The sequence below is a fragment of the Diplotaxodon limnothrissa genome, linkage group LG7 (assembly GCF_057381915.1).
Source record: "Diplotaxodon limnothrissa isolate DT_005_m linkage group LG7, D_limnothrissa_male_GT1.1, whole genome shotgun sequence".
NCBI lineage: Eukaryota > Metazoa > Chordata > Actinopteri > Cichliformes > Cichlidae > Diplotaxodon > Diplotaxodon limnothrissa.
Window position 1 is genome coordinate 40,091,017 of NC_140602.1, and position 24,481 is coordinate 40,115,497.

The following is a 24,481-nucleotide window of genomic DNA, read 5'->3' on the forward strand; positions in this document are numbered from 1 at the left end:
TGAGAGACGTCATCCATCAACTGTGCGCTCTAAAACCCACCTACTGAAGTTTGACATCTTTGAATATGCAATAATGTATCATGTACCAGGATTTCTGGACTTCATGTCTTGGCCCTCATTATGTGAGAAGCTAAACCTTCATTTTGGTGTCCTTACTTAAAAAATAAAATAATAGCAATAATAATATGTCACATCTGCATCACTGATCAAGTAGAAGATGGGAATGTGTTTACGTGCACACCAACAACAGCTCTTTTATTTAGAGAATGTAAAATGAGGATACTGGGAATGTGACAGCAAGAGCCACAACAATGAGGCAAGTGAGTCCCATTATTATATATTTACATGTCCCACTTAAAATCCCAAGTAAAGAATTCACTTACAGTACAGAGACTTCAACTTAGTATCCCGTGTGCAAGTAAACACACTCATTGTTAATTAATGTGCATGTGTTGAATTACGGAACTCAATCAGCTTTTGATGCAGTTTGTTCACTGCACACTGGAATCTTAACTCCACAAATACACCTTTCAGCAACAGAGCTATATTAATTAATACCATGTGCTGTATACTCCATTGCGAGGCGGTTGGATTATACATCAATATCCAAAAGGTCAGTTATTTAGTCATCGAAACACCTTAATTTTTCTAATAGCTGTGGTACTTAACCATAAAATGCTCATCTTTAATTGTGGAGCTCAAACAGCCACTGGTGAATTTAAAGATTAAGCCGATCTTTGGTCAGACTCTGAGATGAAATACTGGTATCACTAAGATGACATCTGTAAGAGCCTAAATATGGTGAAAGTCTCCAAATTTCACACGTTGAAGAAAGAAAGGTATCAATTAGGACAATGTCAGTCATTGAGCGCAATGATAACTAAATGTGCTTTAAGTGGTAAATTCAGTGATAATGGTATATCCTATGCTACACGCACGCACACACAAATAGTCATCAAGCTGTAATAATTTTCAAACTGAAGGTATGTTCTAAGAAAAATAAATTCTAATAAAAAGGAAGAAAGCTTTAAAGATTTTAAATATATTTATATGTAAAAAATACTCAGAAAATACAAAATGTAGCTAAAGGAAACAAGTAAAGAAAATAACTGTAGAGTAACTAGCTTGTGGAGTACTTAAAGCTTGAATACTTAAACGCTTTCAAACGCCAATGTCGGTACCAGCTGGCTTTCAGATAGGAAATTTTATTTATTTATTCATTTTTCAAATCAAATGAACACCAATTCATGCAATGTAAGGGCCCAAATCTTTACAGTAAATAGTCTAAAATAATAATCTTCTTCTGTGATTATCTTGAATCGAGTAGGCTTTTCAACACTTCTATATTTTCAATTTAAAAGCATACCTTGCTATATTTTACATGAAAGGCAACCATTTTTAATTTAGGATAGTGCAAGTGCAGAATAGAGGATGCTTGTTAATTACAGTCCAACACTGCAGGACTTTACTTACTGATAAAATGTCAATAATGATACACTATTGCAGAGATTTATGCCTCTTCCACAAATGTGAAACATAGGGAATAGGTGTTTATCTTTTCCTCTTGTTAGACGTAAGCAATAGTGAAGCCTTGTGTTTAATCTTAAGCCTGTGCATCTCAAAGTCTATACAGAGCTCCTCTTCACAAACAAGCCGATGTAACTGTGGAATAAAATAAGGAGAATGTAAGAGAGGGTGCATGGGAGGAACAAATTTTGGCCTAGTGTGACATATTGTAGACACTTGCTTCAAGTAATCCTCAACTTTAATTCCAATCATCTACACTAGGTGGTTAGTGATGACTACTACTATTTAATGGAAACTCCTCACCAACCAGTCCACACTTCGTATAAAGAGGAGACACTTTATCATTATGAAAACAAAGGAAAAGGAAAGCGCATATGGTTTGTGTGCATGAGAAAATGCGAAGATGGGGTTCATGAGTAATTAAACCCCTTTAAGAGCAGAAGACTTTGCATTCCAACATAGTGAGGTCAGTGATAACAACAGCACATGACTGACTGGGAGAAGAGAGGAGCATCCCAAATCAAATGGAAGTTTGGTCGCCAGAAAATGAAGATGTGAAGTTGGCTTTGGTCGATTGTGAGCCTGGAGTGGCAGTAGTACTGTTAGTCAGCGTCGTGTAAACGGAAATACTGACATGGGATCAAAGTTGTGCTGTGGTAAATAGGTAGTGAAGATGCGATCTGAACGAGTAGTTGGACAGACTGTCCAGCAAGTAGAAGGTCACATGCTCGATGCCCGAAGCAGCTGTTGCTGTGTCAGTGAGGAGGATAATAAAGCTCTGTCCTGCTTTGGGTTTTCAGATCAGAAATGTAGGCTCGCCCAATAGGACATCACTCTCTTGTCATTTTGATATTGCAAGGTGATCTCACTTGATGAGAACTAGAATGTGTCAGTTGTTCCAACAGAGTCAGGGTCTATTGTGGCATCACTTAATAAACCACTATTGTCAATTAGTGATGTCAAGCTCTTGTCCTCCGGGTCCAATGTGTGTGGGGGTTTTTTCTTCTTGTTTTTGTTTTGTTGTTTGTACATCACTTAAGACTGCATGGTGCTCTCCTTTAGGATACACTGTTCAAACACTGAAATGTCTGACTTTGTATCTGCAAAAGCAGGACACTGTTTAGGACATACTAGAGCAGCGCACTGAGGGTGAACCCATTTGGGTCAACACCTTATCCAACCACTGGAGGGGGCCATTGAGATGCAGTTCAATCCAACAAGGGGTGCTGGTGACTGTCTGACGCCTGCAAGGATAAAAATATAGCACATGGGTATGGGACAAAAGTAGCATTTCATGTGATTTGTTATTGATAATAAGCAGCATTTATAGATGGATTTCATATCAATATTCATTTTTTATTTTTTAAAGCACAAAAAAAAAAAAAACCCAGTATGTTAAACATTATTATGAGATTTCTTACGTGTGATTAAAAATACTAAAATGTACATCTGAGTTTGCAGTTGGTCCAAGACTGTTACATTGTGTGTTACTCTTGGCAGGATGCCTTTACTGCACTCACAGTCTGTTTGGGACATGCCAACCAACTACTACTCTGTTTAAATACAAAACTGTTTGGGGTGTAAAAAGCACCCGTTTTACCTTCCACTGAACACTGGGGAGCAGTAAGGCAAAAAGTCAGTCCTCATCCTTTGTTAATGATGTTCCATGCATTTAGCTCCTAAAAACTTAACATTTTACGTGCACACACAAACTATGACCACTTAAAATCTTGCACGAGCTGCTTCTCTACGACCTGCATGTAAGATATACTGCTGACACCGCAATAGAGAGTGAGAGTGTACCTAGATTTGAATTTCAAGTCCTTCATCACTTTCTCAAGTTAGGTTGCTGATTCACTATTTCTCCTTAAGACTAATTTACTTAGGTTCAGTCCATTAACTTGAAGGTATACAAGCTATGAGTCAGTGTTAAGGGAAACTACAGTCTTTTTCATGCACAGTCCAATAGCTTCAGAAAAGTCCCCCTAGAACAGCTTGAGAACTAATACAACTTCTATTGCTGACTATTCAACCATCACATCATGGCAAGCAAAATGTGCAGAGGTGAAGGGAACCACAAGCTTTGTCACAACTATTTGTGACACTTATGTGGCCTCTACCCACAAGCTCATTTTTAGTGCATAAAGAACTTAGATGGACACTGATGTGTACACAAAATTACAACCAAAAGTTGTTTTTAAAAAGGGAAGGTAGGCCTAAGCCTTTCAGTTCATAGAACCAGAAAAATATTGTTAGCAATCAGAGTCATGCCAACATTTGCAACATTAACAGTTTACAGAGAAAAATAAATGAATTAAACGGCTCAGAAATTGCAAACACTATATTCCTGAGCAGTCCACAGAGAGAGAGAGACAACACTACTGAGTTTTACTGAGCAACTCTCTGGTCTGATGGGGACCAGAAAGCCCTCCATTCATTATGGATGGCAGTGTAAGAGAACATGTGCTTCAGAGACAAATTCACCTGTACTCAGCTCCCCAGCCCTTGACAAAGCTCATTCTGATGGTGCACATCCTGGTTAGTTGGTATACAGCCTCAAACCCTTGATTTACTGACTGGGCCAGCAGTGCGGCAAACTCCTGGTTGTTAAAAATCTTCAGATTACAGCCTATCAAAACAGAAAAAAAATACATTAGAAAAAGGAAACGAACAAAATGATGTGTGGGACTAATAATCCCCACCAGGAAAGATTTAATTTAGTTAATGCAAATACTCCGAGGACATTTCATTTTTCACATTTGTGCACATGTAACATTTTACAAAAATAAAGCCAAATTAACAACAAATTAAATAAATGTGCATTTCCAAAACCAGTAAGCTGAATATTAGAATTAGCAAGATCACAGTTGTGCTATATTTGTAGGTACCAAGCTGAACCATTGTGAGGAGTGGGTGTGTTGCATGTTAGGAATTATTCTACACAAGCCTTACAAATCTGACCCCTGAATGTTCAAAAGATCTTTGTGGTGCATGTCAGTACCACTGTGTGCTTCAGTAATGATAGCGTTCACACTGCTCTTTTGGCCAGGGATGAAATGTTCAAAGTTACATGGGTACAGATGAGTCAGAGTGTGGGTGAGTGTCTGAAAAGACTGTCACACTGTATTCCCTTTCTTCAAGCTCAATTTCATCAATATCAGAGGGGGGGGGGGGGGGTCTACATATCAGAGCTATTTTAATAAAAAAAAAAAAAAAAAAAAAAAAGCACAGCCATCACGCACCATCATTTTCTTAATCTTTGTTTGGTGATACTTCCATTGGAGGAGGACCAACACTAAGGTTTTTTGTTTTTTTCCCCAAGAAGGGCACGAGCAGGTTGTATCCCCTGAGAAGGCAGAGATCCTTCAATGTGTACAGCAAAACACTAGGGATTTTCTATCAGTCGGACGCCAACAGACTAAACAAACCAATCTGGAAGGCCACCTCTGTGATACAAGCTGGACACGTTAGAAGCCCTCTGAACCACTTACTGTACAGGCAGCAGTGCACTTTTTACTAAGAGTGATTCAGCTCCAGACTGACTGACACAGGAAATTGTGGTTCATGCCATAACTGTGTTCAAATTAACACATATGCCTAGCAGAGAATCATCTCTCAAAAGTTTATCTCAACCCTGCAGTGTCACAGCACTTAACACTTACTGATTTACTTCACTGTACTGCACTTTCTGCTACTGAGAAACTTTAATAGCATCTGATATCTGCTATGCTGTTTCTACTACACTAGGTAAGTCACTTTTTTATAAACTTAGATTTTTTTTTTTACTGTATTGTATGCTACTACCTAATATTGTCAGCCAAACATTTACTTATTTAACATTTTTTAATACTCATTTTGATCCCAGATTAGTTTTTACCTTTCTGAGACATTTGCAAAATTCACATCTTTAGGATAAATAAAGTACATCTTCTATACTGTATCTTGTAAGCAAACCAGGCAGGACCTTTTTAAACTGTTGTATAAGAATCATTCAGCTTTATTTAAAAAATAAAACAAAACATGTACAAACCTGGTGGTATCTTGCAGACTGTGGCGGGGTGCCAGCCATATCGTTGATTGCAGTTAGGACTCTGGACAAAAATGGCACTGTCACTGAGGCACTCGGCAAACACCTCCCCTCCGATATAATACAATCTCACGCCACGACCTGCAGAATGTATCACAGAAAAATTAATGTGAAGCTAACGAAAAAAAGACAGGAAAAAAAATCACAAAGGCTTACTCTGGAGCAAAGCTTGAACTTGAGTGAAATATCAGTGGACATAGTGCTATGGAAAGTCTTAAATCAGTCACACCTATTCAGCAACATGTCTTTATCAGATAGATTTTTAAAGCCATCACTGAAAGAACTGCTGTATTTCTCACAGCACCTTTACAATTGAAATCTCTGTAAAGACACATTTACAGCTCAAGGACGTCAGTGTAATGAATCTGAGATTCATAGTGCAGGTATTGTTAAAGTGCCGCAACACTGTAAAAATCCTTAAAAAGAGCTTTTCCCACACAGAGTAGCTGCTACACCATGTTATTTTTGAGTGTGTGGCAGTGTATGCTGTACCTATATGTCTCCTTGTCATTTCAACAGTAGCATTTCTGTTAACATTGCTGAGAAGCCCTAAACAGAAGCGTTCAGAGTTGGAGGGATCGGTGAAGCCATCAACGGTCAGGGATGGCTGTGAGGCATGGAACGTCTCTCCAACCCGCTGGTTTAGCTCGTAGTAAGCTATAGAGCACCAGAATGCTGGTTCGCTATAGGTGACTGGCTGAAGGTCTGAAAGAAAGAAATCAAGGTGGTAATGTTTAAAGTTTTCATTGAATCATTTATTGATCATTTCCAAGGAAACTAAAGATAAATAAATAAACCAATAAATCGCTCTTACCCAGGCCGTGACTGACAGGAGACAGGGTGCTCGGTGACATTTCTGCTGGTGAGCCTGATGACAAAAACATACAACACATTACATCTTGTTGTACTCTGTTTTGCATTTTAAACACTGCCTGTGTAAAACACACTGCTGTAATGACGTGCATGTGTGAGGAAAAAAAAAAATCCAGAAGTTTACATGCGAGTATAATCTTAAGGATATTTCCAAGTGCTAAACTCAACTAATCTACCTGATTCCATACTTTGATTCATCTGCTGGTCGCTGGTTTCACCATCTTCACTCATATAGCCAGGTGGAGGAGTGTCTGTAAAAAAGGAACATTAAATAAGATGTGTATTCTTAACAGCAACCATTGCTTAAAACCCAAACAAAGCCAAGGGGTTTTTATACTAAACCAAAGCTCAAGAGTTAGCACAGAAAGATCAGTTGTTACTTTAAACAAATGAGTGAAACTACTGAAATATGAAGGAAAACATACATACCTGGTATATAGTTATTAGGAGGATCTATGCCTGCAGGGAAGTTGGTGTTTTCAGGAATGGAGTTTGTAAAGTCGTCTAGAGGCGGAAGCTCTGTCAGAATCTCTGTGTGACGTGGGACCAACACCGGTGGCAGCACTGAAGAGAAAAGGAGTGTTATTGACAAGTACAGATGGAAATTGTTATACCAATTAATATGATATAATTATATGCATTTTTCCACTAAATATAATCTTGTAAAAAGACGAATGAACACTAATATAAACACATTTAGACTGATTTTAACAGCACAAAACGGAAAGAGACTAGGAGATCTAAAACAATGATTTTGCTATGACTACCATGCTCATAGGGTTGTTCAAGGACATCTTGAACACCAGAACCAAAAGTACTTGAAGTAAGAGGACACACAATTCTCAAGTACCCTTACCAGGTGTCTCCACTCTCTGGTAATGGTAGGGATTGACACACACTTCATCCTTCTTAAGGTTAAATGCATACTGGCAGGTGTCAATGGCCCTCAGCTCATGGTGGCTGTGAAGGTCAGGCCATCTCCACAGGCGGCAGTAGATGACGTGAGGCAGGCCCTTACGATGAGACACCTGAAGACGGCCATCCAGTGACCTAAGCGAGAGAAGATGAAAAGCAGCTCATAATGCGCCAAGATCTTCACAAAAAACTCTCAGAAACTCTGAAAGGTGATTGTGTCATTTCTGGTTTGAAAGTGCTTACTAATATATACCGTAATTGTCGGGCTATAAGCCGCTACTTTTTCCACAAGCTTTGAACCCTGCGGCTTTTAGTCAGGTGCGGCTTTTCTATGGATTGTCCATGATTTTTGTCATATCGTAAGACGATTTGTTTTGTTTGTTCCGCTGTTGTACGGCACTACGTTGCCTGGCGGAAGGGCATGTGATCAGACACACAGTATCGGGGTTCAAGAGTGGTGTGTTGGTCACGTGTCCATCCGCCAGACAACATAGTGCCGTACAAGTAGCGCGAAAAACAATGCGAAAAGCAAGTTATGCTCAACTCCACCGGTGGAATCTGACAGCGTGGAAAAGTGTGAAAACATCAATGATCACCAACGGATTTCGAAGGGCTGAATGCTGCATGATGGAGAGGAGGACACCGCCACGGCCCTTCTGAGGGTGTTCGACTCTGACACTGACAACGAGGATTTCTTTGGTTTTGAAAGTGACAACGAAGGAAAGAAGCTGAGAGTGGATGACGAAGCCATCCTGAGCCTGTTTGTATCCGACACTGGAGAAGAGGACTTTGGTGGTTTTAGTGGGCAGGAAGATGGTGGTGAATGACTGACTTTTCTTCTTGTTAAAGCCGTGTCGCTGCACCTGAGCCTAAAAGGTAGTCCGAATCTATTTTTCTGGTGTGCTGTAGGTTATTGTTATGTACTACATTTGTTACTCATTTATGAAGCACAGTACATGTTTCCTACTTGTAATTACCGCTACTTGTACATATACCTAAAAGGTTATGCAAATATGTACCCATAACTTGTTTTTCAAAATATTAATAAAAGGGGTGTGTCTCCAAACAGCCATCTCTTTCCTGACAATTCCCTTTGTGCATATTCTCTTACATATGATAAGTCAACATTGAAACACCTGCGGCCTTTAGTCAGGTGCGGCTAATGTATGTACAAAACAGGATTTTCCCCTGATTTTAGCTTGTGCGGCTAATATTCGGGTGCTGAAGGGGCTGCATAGTTTTCATAAATTGCATAGTTCAGAATAGCTATAATTGTACCAGATGGTTGCATTCAGTTAAGTTGGACTAGACTGTAAAACAAACCGTTCAGTTTGTCAACAATAAAACTGACTGAAATGAGAGAAAGACTGAGTGCGAGACTTTGATATCAGATAAAATGAATATTGATAAAGTTTACCTTTATGGACAGAATCTGAATATCGCAAAATATTTTTAAAAAATTGCAATAATATCGTATCGTGCGTTAAGTATTGTGATAATATCGTATCGTGCGTTAAGTATTGTGATAATATCGTATCGCGGGATGTATGGTGATTCCCACCTCTACTAAATAACCAAAAATGCAAAGTTGTAGCACAAGTTGTGATTACATCTGGTTTAAAAAACAAAAACAACAGAAATGACCCCATCTTAAAAAAACAATAGGCATTACTTTTTTCTGCACAACTTTTGCAATAATGAAGACATATGTAGTAAATCTGTTGGATCACTGTATTTTTCATGCATGTGAGTATATTCACCTGCTGTGGTCAGGATATCCGTACATGCCTGCTGAGTCCCACTGCTCTATCATGTGGCCTGAGCCTAGACCCCAAAGGTCTGAGCAATTGCTACAGACACAGAAACACACAGGCACGCACACCAAAGACATGCATACACATACACACGCACACAAGTGGAAAAAGAAAAAAAAATACAAAATGAAAGCAAACAGATGGTAAACATGAGGCGTTTCATTCCAAATTAGTACGATGAAATCACAGATATGTACAGTTGGTAACTCAATGGCATGAAGGAAGGAAAAAGCTCCACCTTCAGTTTCCCAGTAAGAGACCAACAAGATGACAGATGACTGCAAGACAAATCCAAATCAGACAATAGTGATGTGGTGCAATCAGGTGACACAGAATGGCTCCGTAAGATAATACAATTCCAGGCATGCATCCAATTGTCATTTACTTGACTTAGGTGGCTAATAAGCCGCTAAAATGCACAACTGCAAAGAACACACAAACAAATAAAAATAAAATAAAACCACACATTTGGGCATGTTTTTTTCAAAAACATGAGAAGTGTGATGTGAAGAAATATATTAATCTAAACATGAATGATATGTGAATGAGGACATTTAAAAAAAAAAATTAAAAAAAAATCACTAAACACTTCGTGTGTCAAGACGTGAGAAAAGAAAAAAAAAAAAGGATACAACACTAATGTGTATCTGCATATAAGGAGTTTGTGTGAGAGATCCTGTTGTCTGATTAGAGCAAAATGATTGTCATGCCTGTCTGTGCAAGGTTCTCTATCTCGAAGCTTATCACCCTACTTGCATAGTTTTACAACTACAAGAATCACAGATAGCACTTTGCCTTCTTCCTTTCCTACTTAAAAAGGTCAAAAGTACAAGGTCTCTTGAGTCCATCGTCAAAAAGCCCCCTGTCTGGGAACCCTTGATCTTCATCTATTCACCTATTGATCACTGGAGATAATTTGACACAAAACTAGAACTGTATTTTAAAAGCGTCTTCTTGCAAGTTTAACCAAAGTATGCGCAAAACATTAGGCTGTTGTCATTTAAAATTTCCATTACCACCAACTATCTCCAGAAATAGCAGAGCTGCTACAGTGTTTCCTACCTCCAGTCAGAAAGAAACCTACAAACACCTTGCAATACTCGAGATACCTTTTTCCACATCCTTCACTCCACCCACAAAAAGACCAAAAGAAAAAAAAAATTATCTTAGACTTTATTGTCACTTTCTTGAGCTTAAAGGAAATTAGAGGCGATGTGACGTACTATGCAGCTAAAAGAATCCAAGCTGTGTAGTTACAACCCTTAAAACATACTGTCTAAACAAATGTCTTTCGGTAACTATCATGATTTTATCAGTTCTACATCAGAAACTACAATCTAACCTACATTCCTCAATGAGAAGAAAACAGCAGACATTTAGCATCATGCAAGTCTTGTCTTTTTCATTTACAGGACATGGATGACAACATATGATGAGCCATTCTCATCTGTGCTAAAATCTCTGACAACTTCCTCAACAGTTAGACCACTTTCAGATGCACTGTTTAGAATACAGTACATAACCACATACAATACTGTGCAAAAATGTTGTGCTGGCCCTCATTTCTTTGCATCTTGCTTCTATGACGGCTTGGGCTGCATTTCAGCCCTAGGTGTTGGGGATCTTGTAAGAACTGATTGTATCATGATTACAGAAAAGTATCATTAGATTTTGATCCACCACACAATACCATCTGGAAAGCATCTGATGGGCTGCAACTTTCAGTCTGGCAATGATCCCAAACACACTCGAATGGAAAACTGTCAGTTTCAGTTATTGATTGGTCTCCCCTGAGCCTGGACCTCAATATTATTGAAGTGGTAAGGGATCATCTAGACAGAGAACAAAACAAAAGACATCTGGCATCCAAAGAACTTTGAATGTCCTTCAAGAGAACAATTCCTGAAGACTACTTAAAGAAAGCTTGCCTAAGTTAGATTAAGTCTACTACAATTGTACAAACCCTGTTTTTGCCTTTTATACTGTATTTACATTTAGGTTTTTACATGTTTGAATACATCACTGCACATATTTCTACAGTTTCTTAGCAAAATATAAAGAAATGATGGGTACCTTAAAACTTTTGCAAAGTACTGATTTTATATCTATCTATCTATCTATCTATCTATCTATCTATCTATCTATCTATATATATATATATATATGCGCGCTCATCCATTCAGAGTACATCTACACAAATGCATTAAAGACTGCAATGTAATTATGTCTGTCTGACCTCAGCCAGAAATCTGACCAGAGTGCACTGCTGAGAAACTATCTGCCCACCAAGGACGTCGTCTAATATTCCTTAATACAGAAGGTGAACCTGTGTGTGCTACAAGGCCAAAAAAAGGAAAAAAGAAATACAGTGCAAACTCCATCACATTAGCTGCATTTACATTTCTGGTCACCTCACAAAGCCCTCAATTGTTTCACAAACTAAGTTACAAAAAATGGAAGGAAAGCAGGAAAGCACCAGTCTGCCAAACCAGACACATGCTAGTTTCAACTCCATTATATTCTCGGTAAATCTGACCAGCATTCTCTGTGACTATATGGGTTTCTACCCCAATACTCCAGCTTCGTCCCACAGTCAAAAGGTGAGCTTGTTTTGTTAATTGGCCATGGATAAGAGGTAGATACAGTGCTTTTAGTGTACAGAATAAGACACTTGCATGGATGTATGGTTAAATGTGGCCTGTAGTCTAAAGCACATATGTAGGACTAGAAAAATGTTATTGAAATGCCAATTGCTTTGAACACCTGATGTAAATTAGATCTGAATTTTCATTTCTTTTTCTTCTCCATATCTGTCAAAAGCTACCAATAGAAAGCAATGGGTTGAGTGATCAAGAATAGCATCCATCAATTCAGTGACAGGCCAGTCTGAGTGTGCTGATTTATGGTCAGCATAAGTACGTAGTGTGGTACTAAAATAATACCAAATTATAATTTGTAATTAACATGAGGCTTAAGACAGAAAGGAGAGAAAGACTACATTGCATAAAACACTTGAGAAGGGAAGCTTCTAATAATCCGATCCTCAGTGAATTAATGAAAGGTGATCACGTGTACTTTGTTGGGTTTCCATGACTTTTTTGTCTCACCTCATCTGGAGACTTCCAACACCTTCTCATGTGACAAACAGAAATCTACTGAAGCCATATGTAAGAGAGGTAGCCAGCGACTATTTGAACTAGGTATTATGGCAAACAGTTTCAGAATGAAAAGAATAAATAGATGCATTTTCTTTTGTTTTTTCTTCACTTGTTTGCAAAAACTGCAATTTGTTAAGAGAATATTCTTCACTGTAACAAACTGCACAACTCATTTTTTAATAGAATTTCATCAACTTTTGTAATCATATAATGTTCATCATATTTCAAACAGTTTGTTAACTGCTGCAGAATGCTTTACATACCAAAGGTATTCTTAAGTTTTTGGACATTGCTTCAACAGCTATTCACATTTGGTTGTCTCTTACTTTATTGCTTGAGAGTTGTAATAACATAATTTCTACAAAACTTACTGGACTTAAAGTGCTTCATGAAGTGAAGTGGCCAATGCAGAGTGCTAATTAAAAAAAAGCAGCTATTTAATTAGTAACGCCTGCTGTTATCTGAAAGTACTTAAAAGTATGCTACCAGTTAAACAACAACATTATGCTCCTACCTTTGAAGCCAGAGACGTTTATTACTTAAATAACATTTAGATCTTTGATTTGAAAATAAACTTTATAGAATTAGGAGACGAGATGGTGCAAACTACTGGCGCAAGACAAAAAAAATTTCTGAATATATTTTAAAGATAAATTCTAGAATAGGCACGTTAATCTTTTCACTGTTTTCACTGTCATTATATTATGCTGCTATTCATACTGTCATTATATTAATGCTGCTATCCTGTATATATTGTACATACTATTGTTTGAGTACTTACGATTGTTTTTTTTGTACTTTATATTTTACATTTATATTTATTATTGAAACTTGCACCAAGGGAGTGGCACTCCAATTTCGTTGTACTCTGTACAATGACAATAAAGGCTATTCTATTCTATTCTATTCTAATCTTTTCACTGTTTTCGATCAAATTCATCCGAATGATCAGTCATCGGTATAATGTTCTCAAAGGAAACACTGAAATCAGCTCAGGCAGTTCATATTCTTAAGGTGCAGAAGACCACAAGGCTGATGCAATCAAAGATTATCAGAGAAAAATCAATATAGAGCAAACTCTGCAGACGGTGTGAATGCACCCCCGAGTTCTGCATATAGGTTAGTGAGTTCTAATGAAAGCAAGCACAAGATGGTTTTGGTTGGCAATGCATGCAGGACATCTGTTTCCTCCAACCTGGTTTCACTTCTGCTGCCTTGCTAACCTATGGCACAAAGTATTGGGGAAGTGGACCCACTGTTGCATAACGGAGACTTCTTTCTGCAAATGTGTGGGTGCCTGTCACTCTTTTTCTTACTTTCATGTGTGTTGATATACCTCACTGCACTCACTAATTTGCGGTATTGTGGCACACCATTCCATGCTGCCAGCAGATTTGTTTTTGTGTGGAAGTGTGACAGTGCTGAAAAAAGCAACTGCATTGTTCACTGTTGTAGTCTTCATTTTTAACCATTCAGTGGAAATGAAAAAATTTGCTTTATATAAATGTATTAATGCACAAAGCTGTTGTGAATGAGCGTCTACAGTTCAGAGACAAAAAAAAAAAAACATAGAAATACAGGATCTCTGGGTCCCTATCTTACCTGGGTATGGTGACACACTTTGTGTTGCTGTTCTGTGTACTGATCGCTTTCTCTAGCTCATCCAATTGTCCCGTCTTCTTAAGCTTCTTTACCAAGCTTTTAACTGCTTTTTCACACCACTTCTCCTCCTGTCCACCTCCATTCTGCTCCCCAACCCCTCCGATTCCTGCTCCTCCGCTCCCCGCTGGAGTCTTCTTCCATCCCAAGAGCCGCTTCACAACAGGTGGGGTGAAGGGAAGGATGGAGGACATGGTAGCTTGTTGAATGTTCTGATGCCCCTCTTAATCTGTCTTGAGTTGGGAAAGAAGGGTTTGGGGGAGTGATATAGTTGACTGGTCTGAACTCACTGTTAATATACCCAGCGTATGTATGTCTTTTACGAGTAATGTTTGATCAGAACTAAGGCATTGGTCTTCAGAAGTCAAACTAAATATAGGGATTGAAGGGGAATAAATCCAAAGAAACCTAGAAAACAGAGAGAAAACACACATTAACATTTGTGCACAAAAATATTAAGTGAGATGAACAATTGAATGTATTTCTTTTAAACTTAAAGTTGTTGTTTTTTTTAATCATTTGTATCACAGCTTTCCACTATCACCTCTCCCACTGCACACAAAGCACAAAAATTTGATGCATCCGTATTAACAACCATCTCTCACCTCTCATATATTGTTTTTTTTTTATTAAAGCCATTAACACCTAACTTTTGCAAACACTTTAAACAGAGACATATTTTTAGGACTACAACACTCACAGGTCATTTCACTGGCTATTTAAAGATATATAGAAATGATGAACAGCATTTGATTTGAAAATCTGAGTACTTAACTGACATAGCCTAAAAAAAAAGCCACCAATACACTATTTACAGAAACATGTTTCAAGTACAGGCAACAGAGCAACACTTATACATATTTATGACAGTCCTATATTACAAAGCAGTATTTGGGGCTTAGTGGAGGGACTTTAGGTTCAACCCAAGTTTTGAAACCCACTGCCTACTTATTAACTTAATATAACTTTCACTTTTGTCATTTTCTGGCAACAACTAATTAGACATACCCTGTGGTTACTAGCAGTTTTTAAGCAATTTTATATGTTGTTGTTTAGCCTTTAAAATAGTTATATAACACTAAAAGAACGCTAAGGCTGGTATAAAGCTTTGACCTTGTATAAAATTTGCAGTTCTACTTACCTGCCAGTTTAAATTCTGTTTATATTTTTGTTCGTTACTTGCTCTCACACAGTCTAAAACCACCAGGGTTGCATCCATCTTACCAAGCTAATGCTCAACCTGTGCTTCTATGACAGAGTTGTGGTGCTGAGAAGTCTACTAACTTACATATACAAAGCTTACTTGCTGGTTTTCTACTGGGCTTTAAATAGAGTTTTTATGTGCTGCTCCAGTCTTCCTAACCACACATTAATATACTTCTTATTTATATCATTTACATACAATGCCCACCAGACACATACAATGCTGCTTTGGTTGCAGTAAATGTGCTACTTTTAGCTTGACATGTGTCTTTGACCACTTCATATTTTCTATTATTGTAGTTTTCTATTATTGTTTCTATTGTAAAGTAGAATAGGCCACCCCGCTACCAGTAAATGTATGCATGTTTGTGCCATATGTGGCCAACACCACTGTGTGAATGCGCTCATAGCTAGACTTGAAAAGCCTAGCTTGACTTATCGAGTTGATAGGAACCGTTGTGTGACCACTTAGCCCGACTGCCGATGTTAGAGTGAGTGAACCCAAATATCACAATTCATCCTGGTATACTGGATTTGCTTGTTAGTACAGCCCCCTTGCATTTCACTATTTACACCAAATTTTTTGGTCCCTAATGTAGTTATTCAGCATCACATGCATGTTGTTCATACAAATGCAGCTCTAGACAAATCAATACTAAACTTTTGAAGGATCCTAACCCATATAAATCTGTTATTCCAAATGGTGGATGGTGCACTTGATCCTGTTCCCCAGTATATAGTCGGCTTTGGAAACAACTAAAGGGTATATAATTATGCTAAAGTATTGTTTTTACTTAACAGGGAAGAACACCCATCTTAGGTAGCAATCTATAGCATTTCTGTAACCAAAACCTGTTATTACCCTATCATAAGGAAACTGAGGACTGTTTAATCCTGGTCAGTAGCAGGTTCCTAGAGGGAATTTCAGATGAAACCTGCTGGCCCACCTACTCCTGATAAACTCTTAAGCTTCCAGGATGCTTTTCTTTAGACTTTCAATCTGATATTCCCCTTCACTACAACTGAGTGGAGCAATTCTAAACCTCAACCTCACCCTCAATTGGACTAGCAACTAAGCAGAAAACAGCTCATGAAATGTGGAACACACACTAAACACCAAGTTCAGGACACTGATGTGAGCTTTGACTCGCAAGTGTAACCTCCTCCTGTATTAGACCTGTCTTTTTTATTGCAGAGAGCCATTTTCTAGCCTATTGATGGAAGAGCACACATGCTCAGACTGTGCAATTCAAACAGGACCTCCAGAGACAACTGTAATTGAATTACTAAAGGAAATTTGAAAATACATCTTCTTTGCGGACTCAGTCTTGCCAAGACGTATACTCCATTGCTTTTGGATTAGACAGCTGCACTACAGATCAATGGACTCTAATAAATCCAGACAGAACTACTGGCAGATGCAGATTTCTCAAGTTAGCTGCCAGGTGGAAAGGATAAATATCCTTAGTGTGTTACTCTGAAAGTCCAAGCTCCTTCTAAGAATTATTTTCACTTAATGCTTAACCCTTGGACTCCTACAGTAAGAGCAGCTTCCAGAGAGAGACCTTTCCTTAAAATAATTAACTACAAGCTTAATTCTGTGTTTGTTTGATACTACTGTCCAAACAGCAAAGCACGCCAAGCAATATTTCTAGCTGCAGTACGCAAAATAACAGCTACTGGATGAAAGCTTAATGGCTTTTTCAATAAACGGATTGAGTTCAATGAAAAGCAATTATTTGGTCCACATGAATGATCACTTAAGCGTTGTGGTTAATATGCTGAAGAGAAGCAATGGTTTTTCGAAATAACAAAATCTCAGGGACAAGCCGCTGGCGAGTGTGAGAGCCTTCAAAGTGAACACAAAGTCTCAATGCAAGTTAAGGAGTCAGGAGAACAAAACGTGCCGATTAGGCCGTTTGTTATTTGCTCCTCGGCCATTCGTTGATTCGTGTCAACTCGAAATCCTGGCATACTATCGGGATCTTACGAAGGGAATAAGCAACAATAATATGTCTGCAACGATCTGTTTGGGTTACTTCTTCTCCGAGATCGCCTGCATAACACACGCGATTCGAAGAATAAGCTAACGCTACTTAATGGCAAGGGGATGTAGACTTCAACGAGCCACAAAAGGCGAGTTGGTCTCATTGCTGGCTGTCATTTGCCCTCAGCCACATATTGGTGAAGATATTAGGGTTTCTTTTGTCTCGGAATGACTGATAGTTCCCCCTCATCCTCTTCACCTCGCCCCCCTCTCTCTCTCAAAAAAAAAAAAAAAAAAAAAAAAAACAAGAGTGCGAAAAAATCTGCTAGCAACCTTGCTACTTTGTCACAGACAAACAGGTCTGTGGCATGTTTTGTCGCTTACAAATCAATTCTCTTTCATTATTTAAAAAAAAAAACACGCTTACCCAGCACCGAGATAAAGTGAAGCTTAACAGTCACTGGAGTACCTGTGAAAAAAGCCTGCTTGCTCATTTTGAATTCATCCAGAGATACTTTGAAATGTATTTTCCACCTCCTAGCCGCCGGGATGATGGCTCCTCATTCAAAGCTCAACCAAACATGTATTGCTTCACGCAAAACAAACGTAAGAAGACTTCACAATGCCCCGCCCCCCAACTGGTTCTATTGGTCACATCCGGGGATTTAGCCCCAAAGCCCTCGACTGTTTAGCCCGTAACCTGTTGCAAGACGCGTGCTCTATTGGTCTGAGGCAGTGTCCGTCACAGGGTGTTATGCATGGAGGTATGTCGGTGTTACCTTGATTATCTTTATAAAATTGCATAATACACTTGTACACTAACTGTATCTCTGTATCTACACGCACACAAACATACTGACACACATAATATATATATATATATATATATATATATATATATATATATATATATATATATATATATATATATATATATATATATATATATATATGTATATATATATATATATATATATACATATATATATATATATATATATGTATATATATATATATATATATATATATATATGTATGTGTGTACTTAAGTGAAACCTTAAACCACTAATCATTTATAATTTGCGGTTGGGTGGGTCCAGACAATCTGGCTACATCATGCAAATAGCCTCTACACCTGCAACGCATGTAAATAAAATCAATGTGTTGGCAGGAGACAGTACAACAAATCATGTGGATCCCTTTGTTCTTTTTTTCCCCTCGTTATGCTTAAGCGTCAAAGAGCCAAAGGAGCGCATGCTCGATGCGCATGGGACTCACCTGGGACACGTTGCTCAGCTGCGGTTGAAAGTCCCATACGCTGAAGGACCAAATGATGCACTACAATACAAACTGTGCTACACAGCTGCGGCTTAATAACCAGCTCATGACGAGGCCGGATGCTAAAACTAAAACAAGAAGTGGACACCACAGGTGACTGTGCCTTTTTTCCCACTCGCCATAACCAACGAAAGTTCCCTCGCTTGTAAGTACTTCTGTGTTTCCTCTCGTCCCTTGCCTAAACCTGTAAGAGTTTGACAGAATTGTAGGAAACACATGTAGCAGTTCTAACAAGTGTATTTTGTAGACTAAAAGATGCAGGCAAGTTTAGTCTATTCATCCATCCTTGGAATTAGATAGATAGATGTAGAATCAATAGGCCATTCTTTTCAAGTCAAATACAATATGGAAGCAGTAACTGATGAAAGAGGCAAATAATCCTTGTTGTTTCATAATACATTTTCCACATTGTTCCTACAGGGGCTGAGTACCTGTCGACAGGTAGGTATTAGATGATGTTGTGAATGTGTAGAGAAGAACAGATAATAAACCTCCCTGGACCATCACTAAGGAGACAAAAAACCTCCCTTGAGTTGATGGCAGTGTTTGCTATAAAACCTCTTATGAGACTCGTTCTGTTGTATAAATCTGTACAGTGAAGGCAGTGCCATTTTTCTTTCTCTGCTTTGCATTATTATCTTTAAAAGAAAGCCTCATGTTTTTCTGTGTGCAGGTGTGTGTCTGCTTTGTATACCACAGGCAATGGGAAAATGCTGCAAACGCAATGGGAGACTGCTGTGCTTGTGTCTGCTGCCTTGTATGATGACTGGCCATCTTTTAATTTATATTGGCATCTCCATATTCATCACCATCTCCTACGCTCCGCCAAAAATAACTATCCACTATATTGCTCCAGGGATTTCTGCTAATTCTTCAACTATGGCCTCCCATCCACTCGGGCCTTTCTGGAACCTTCGTTTGGAGGACAGTGCTCTGTGGAACCAGCTTCAGCATGCTTGGGACCGTGAGCACAATCCACTACTGATAGGAAACACAACTCGCATACAGAGGAAGCCCAAAGCTAAGTTTTTATCAGAGATTAACAATGAATGTATTTCTGACAACACATCATACAAGTGTTCAGTCCCTCACATGCAAGATATAAACAAGCTGCCAGAACAGATTAGGGCATTTATCAGGTCAATGTATTACAGGGAGTACCCCCTTCTTATCAACCAACCTGGTATGTGTAGGAAAGACAACAGTAGCTTTGATCTGGACTCTCCCATGCTCCTCATGGCTATCAAATCTCAAGTGGGAAACTTTGAAAATAGGCAGGCAATCCGTGAAACATGGGGACGCAGTGGTCTGGTGGAAGGGGAATCAAATAAAAAAGGTGGATTGGTGCGCACAGTCTTTCTTCTTGGAAGGCAGGACTCAGGTACAGGTCCACACCCAGACCTAAAAAATCTCCTGGAGCTAGAGAACCTGAAGTATGGGGATATTCTACTGTGGGACTTCAGAGATACTTTTTATAATTTGACCCTAAAGGACTTGCTGTTCTGGCAATGGTTCGAGCAGTACTGTCCCACTGCCATCTTTGTTTTCAAAGGAGACGATGACGTCTTTGTCAGAACAAATGCCCTTCTGGATTATCTGCACAAGAACGAGGAGGAACACAAACTACAGCTACTTTTAAAAAGGAAAACTGAGATGGATATGTTCATCGGGGACGTGATTACTAATGCAATGCCAAACCGTGAACCGTCCACAAAATACTACATACCAGAAAATTTCTACAAAGGAGTGTATCCACCCTATGCTGGTGGAGGAGGGGTGGTGTATTCTGGATCACTTGCATTACGTTTGAAAGAGGTGTCTGAGAGGGTCCACCTTTTCCCTATTGATGATGTGTATCTTGGAATGTGCCTGCACAGACTCGGGCTTTCTCCAACCCATCACCCGGGTTTTTTAACATTTGACCTCCCAGCAGGAGAAAGGGAAAATCCTTGTGCATACAGATCTGTTCTGCTTGTTCACAAACGGAGTCCCAAGGAGATGGTTACTTTGTGGAAAAAGCTCCGGAACCTGCCTGGTCAATGCTAAGGCTCATTTGCCAACCAAATAGGACTCAGTGAGTACAGGATGACTGCTACAACCACACTCACTGGCTTCATCTTCATATCAATCAGGCTTTGTCACATTACGTAAGGTCACATAATGGACATTTCCTGTGTGGAGTTAAAAACTGAATAGAAGACCAATCTACCTCAAAGAGGGTTTGTTAATAAGGCATCACAGATTAAGGGCATACATTCTGGCCCCTTATTCACCATTTGTATTTATTTACTCTTCTTTAACTTAAAGGTTTTATTTTCTTGACTATAGAAAATATTTTACCATTGTAAATGATTTAGATGTATTTATACAATGGCTGGTGAACATAGTTTTTTTTTTTTTCCCCTTTCTTAAATTTCTTGGCACTATTTTCTTCCCTTTAAGTCAGCAGTTTCTCTTAAAATGTTCTGATGTTTAACTTTCACTTCGAAACTGCAACACAGCTTGATTAAATGTATAATTTTCATGTGATGTCTTCTGTACCTCAAAAAAAGCAATGCTTGACTTTGAAAGGTGTGTATCTACATGGTTGTAATCCTTGAAAAAAACTTTGTCTTTTTTTTTTATGTTCTCTGCTGCCAGAAAAATGGTTTTTTTAGTGTCAATCTATGATGCTAACTACTTCCAACTTCTTGTATTAAATCATAAAGCATAAAACAACGTCTTTCAAGTCATGAAAATCTGAAAATCACTGATAAAGTAAAATTATGCAGTTGTTATTCAAAACGCTATAAGTTGCCTTAAACATGGACAATGTTCATGGGTATATAGATGTTGTAACACTGGAGTTTGGTTGTGAATAAAAAAGATGAACTTTAGCATTTCTTGAAAGATAAAATACTCAGTAAGAGTTTAAGTGCATTAATAGACACATTATAAATCAGCAGCATGGCACAAACAGCAGAGATCACATTTAAGTAAATATTTCCGCACTTGCATGTTTATGGATAACTCTTGTGTTTGGCGCGCTCGTCTCTTCTTTCTTCTTGATTATATTAGTAGCCCATTCTTGTCTGGTCTCAGTTATTGATCTTAGTACTAATAGGCAGACAGTGGCTTCAGAGTAATGCATTTGGAGGAGTCCATCCAAAGAAAAGACAGGAAAGATTGTTAAGATGATGAATACTAAACACAAAATATATATTTTTTAAAACATTGTATAAAAACAAACACCCTAATTGTGTTTATGTGTACACATATACATTTATATGTGTTTATATGTGTGCTTTTGTTGAGATGATACTCAGATTAGATCTGACAATATTAGCTCATGATAGTTTAGACAGGCATCTAGTGTTGCAGTGACGCAAATGAAGGCAAGTTCCTGAAAACACAGGAGTGATGATTTAATGTTAGTAAGCCTGAGTAACAGCCCCACCCAGTGAAGCTCTGTGGTAGTGACCAGAAGGTTCCTGCTGAATTTTGACCTCTTTTAGTTATAAAAGAGGTCAAAAGACGATAAACAGTCCTATTTTTGAGAAAGAAGAATGACAGAAGGGATAAGTCAAGAGAACAGACACTTGAACATTGTTGCATCTCAACAATGCTGATAATTTATGATTCTGTGTGCTTTAGTATTTTTTATCTGATAATGAATAAATATCATAAAAGCTAAACTGTGTGTTTTAAGTCATTTTGTTAAAAAAATTGCCTTGCCTGAATGCATAGAGGTGACATTCCAGTGAATACATAATCGTTAATATAATTCTGAAATGACAGATGTTTTTTTCCTTGTTTTTTTTATTTTTGTGTGTTCTTTGACCACAGTGGAGAATACTTCTATATTTATATATTAGTATTATTTTTAGTACTAGTATTTTAAGTGGAAATTGATTGCGCATAGGAAAAAAAGGCACAACGTTACAGACAATACATCCTTGATATTTGTGTACATTGATGACAGTATATTTCAAGTAGTCCTGTAACCTTCTTTGTCAGGAAGAACATCTGTACATGAAGAAAAGAACCCTCATCAGCTCAGTAAAATCAAAAACTGTGTGATTAATTCTTAGAAGGTCAATATCAAGGTTGCTTTTGAATTTACAGATGTATGCTCAAGACGTTTATTAATGCAGCTTTCATGGAAAAACGTAGAATAAAAATATTTGTAAAACATAAATTTTGATGGAAGAGGAATAATAAACGCACTGTCTAGAATTTTTGGTACAGATTGTTTTAAATAAACTTTAAATAAAGTCAAATTGGGGAAACACTGTACACCAAATAATTACCTGTATTACAAAATCCAAACAAGATATTCAAAAATAAGTCTTTGATCCAACAGGAATAGTCAAGTGAAGTTTGTATTCCTGATGAACCGTCACCTGTGGTGATTTTTTGGGTATTGCAATTAAATGGAAATGCAAACCTATAATCTGAAGTAAAAGCTTATTACACATTTATATATTTTACATGTTTTTGTCACTGAGGCAGCCTATCAAATAGTTTCACAGAAAAGAAGTCAGACATGATGGATGAGCAATTGACGAGTGATGTCATTAGTCCAGTCAAACAGCGTCACCCAGTGGAGATCTCTGGCAGAGACCAGAAAATTCCTGAAGACTCTGGAACTCCTCCACTTAGTATATATAAACTGGGACAGTCTCACTGCTGAGACAGAAAGCAAGACAAGCAACACCAAGAAGACAACAGACACCTGAACAGTGTTTCATCTCACAAGAAGAGGACTCAACACTAAACCCACTGAAGATGCTGTGCTCTCATGGAGTCCAGTCTGCACTCAGTCCATTCATGGACTTCTACTGGCCTGTGCGCAGTCTGTGGCCAGAGATCAAGCCTCTCTTCTACCAGCAGGATCTCCTGCAGAGAAACCTACAGGAGCTGTGCAGCAGTCTGGAGCTGATGGATAAACTTCAACACAGGATCCTGGAGGAGACAGATCCTTTCCAAAGCAGCATGGCTGTGCAGCCAGTTGCCGTCCAGCTGGAGAAAGAGGGAGACAAGTTTGCTCTGATGCTGGACACTCGAGGCTTTTCCCCAGAGGAGCTGTCTGTCAGGCAGGTGGGCAGGAAGCTGAGAGTCAGTGGCAAGACAAAGAAGAAGCAGGAGGATGGGAAAGGCTCGTACTCTTACAGACTGCAGGAGTTCAGACAGGAGTTTGATCTGCCTGAAGGACTGAACCCTCAAACCATCACGTGCCACCTGTCTCCAGATGGGAAGCTCCACATCCAGGCAGCCAAAGCTCCGTGTGTTGAAGAGGCTGAGAGAGAGCTGACTATCAAGAGGAGCTCAGAGGACAAAGCACAGCAGAGTGTGTGTTCACAGGCAGAAGACAGCAGGACAGAGACACACAGCAGCACACAGGACAAACCTGAAAACATGGATATGAAATGATACCAATGTAAAATAAATGTTTTTTTTTTAAATAATATTAATTTCTTTTTATATGTGTAATTGTGATTTATATCTGATGATAAATAAACATCACAAACACTGAATCATGTTGTGTGGGTTTTTTTTCTATTTCATACATTAAAAAAATACAGCACATAAATGATAGAAAAAGAAAGTGATAAATAATATAATCTATTCCATCCATTCATGTTCTCCAGCTCCCAGCTGCCATAGGTGGCATACAGAGAATGAATGTCATCCATGTTCATATTATACAACTTACAATCAAGCATATGTTTGGACTGTGGGAGGAACATTGATTATCAAGAAAGATACTTCAAAGTAACCATGATGGTGGTGCAGTCGTTAGCACGGTCACTGCACTGTGGCCTTTTTTATTAATATCCATATAGGCTGTGTCACTTTAAAAAAAGACATGTAAAAATAGGATAATGTACATATAAAACAAGTAAAACATACGTTTTAACTTTGATTTCAGATTATAAAC

At 38.4% G+C, this 24,481-nt stretch overlaps 3 protein-coding genes across 3 annotated transcripts; 2 read left to right on the top strand and 1 right to left on the bottom strand.

The window, feature by feature from the left end:
* Nucleotides 1-1,594: 1,594 nt before the first annotated feature.
* On the bottom strand, nucleotides 1,595-17,788 carry smad2 (SMAD family member 2). Its single transcript, XM_085359691.1, has 11 exons — nucleotides 17,651-17,788; nucleotides 13,977-14,441; nucleotides 9,163-9,252; nucleotides 7,344-7,537; nucleotides 6,917-7,051; nucleotides 6,664-6,738; nucleotides 6,429-6,482; nucleotides 6,107-6,319; nucleotides 5,558-5,695; nucleotides 4,012-4,156; nucleotides 1,595-2,771 (listed from the first exon to the last, which is right to left on the bottom strand). The coding sequence occupies exons 2-11, from the start codon at nucleotides 14,225-14,227 to the stop codon at nucleotides 2,648-2,650; spliced, it is 1,419 nt and encodes a 472-aa protein (XP_085215817.1). The 5' UTR covers nucleotides 14,228-14,441; nucleotides 17,651-17,788; the 3' UTR covers nucleotides 1,595-2,647.
* A 1,475-nt stretch (nucleotides 17,789-19,263) lies between these two features.
* On the top strand, nucleotides 19,264-20,607 carry LOC146628766 (N-acetyllactosaminide beta-1,3-N-acetylglucosaminyltransferase 2). Its single transcript, XM_085358062.1, has one exon. It carries the CDS (start codon nucleotides 19,264-19,266, stop codon nucleotides 20,605-20,607), a length of 1,344 nt encoding a protein of 447 aa, XP_085214188.1.
* A 2,638-nt stretch (nucleotides 20,608-23,245) lies between these two features.
* Nucleotides 23,246-23,974, top strand: LOC146628767 (heat shock protein 30-like). Its single transcript, XM_085358063.1, has one exon. The coding sequence runs from the start codon at nucleotides 23,329-23,331 to the stop codon at nucleotides 23,971-23,973; it is 645 nt and encodes a 214-aa protein (XP_085214189.1). The 5' UTR covers nucleotides 23,246-23,328; the 3' UTR covers nucleotide 23,974.
* Nucleotides 23,975-24,481: the final 507 nt, after the last annotated feature.

Bases quoted from the DNA above. Each gene is read 5' to 3' on its own strand.
- smad2 (XM_085359691.1), bottom strand. From the start codon at position 14,227: ATGTCCTCCATCCTTCCCTTCACCCCACCTGTTGTGAAGCGGCTCTTG. The intron at 5,696-6,106 runs GTACAGCATACA...TACATTCTGCAG, and splicing joins AATGACAAGGAGACATATAG to GTCGTGGCGTGAGATTGTAT. The intron at 4,157-5,557 runs GTTTGTACATGT...CTGTTTTGATAG, and splicing joins AGTCTGCAAGATACCACCAG to GCTGTAATCTGAAGATTTTT.
- LOC146628766 (XM_085358062.1), top strand. From the start codon at position 19,264: ATGGGAAAATGCTGCAAACGCAATGGGAGACTGCTGTGCTTGTGTCTG.
- LOC146628767 (XM_085358063.1), top strand. From the start codon at position 23,329: ATGCTGTGCTCTCATGGAGTCCAGTCTGCACTCAGTCCATTCATGGAC.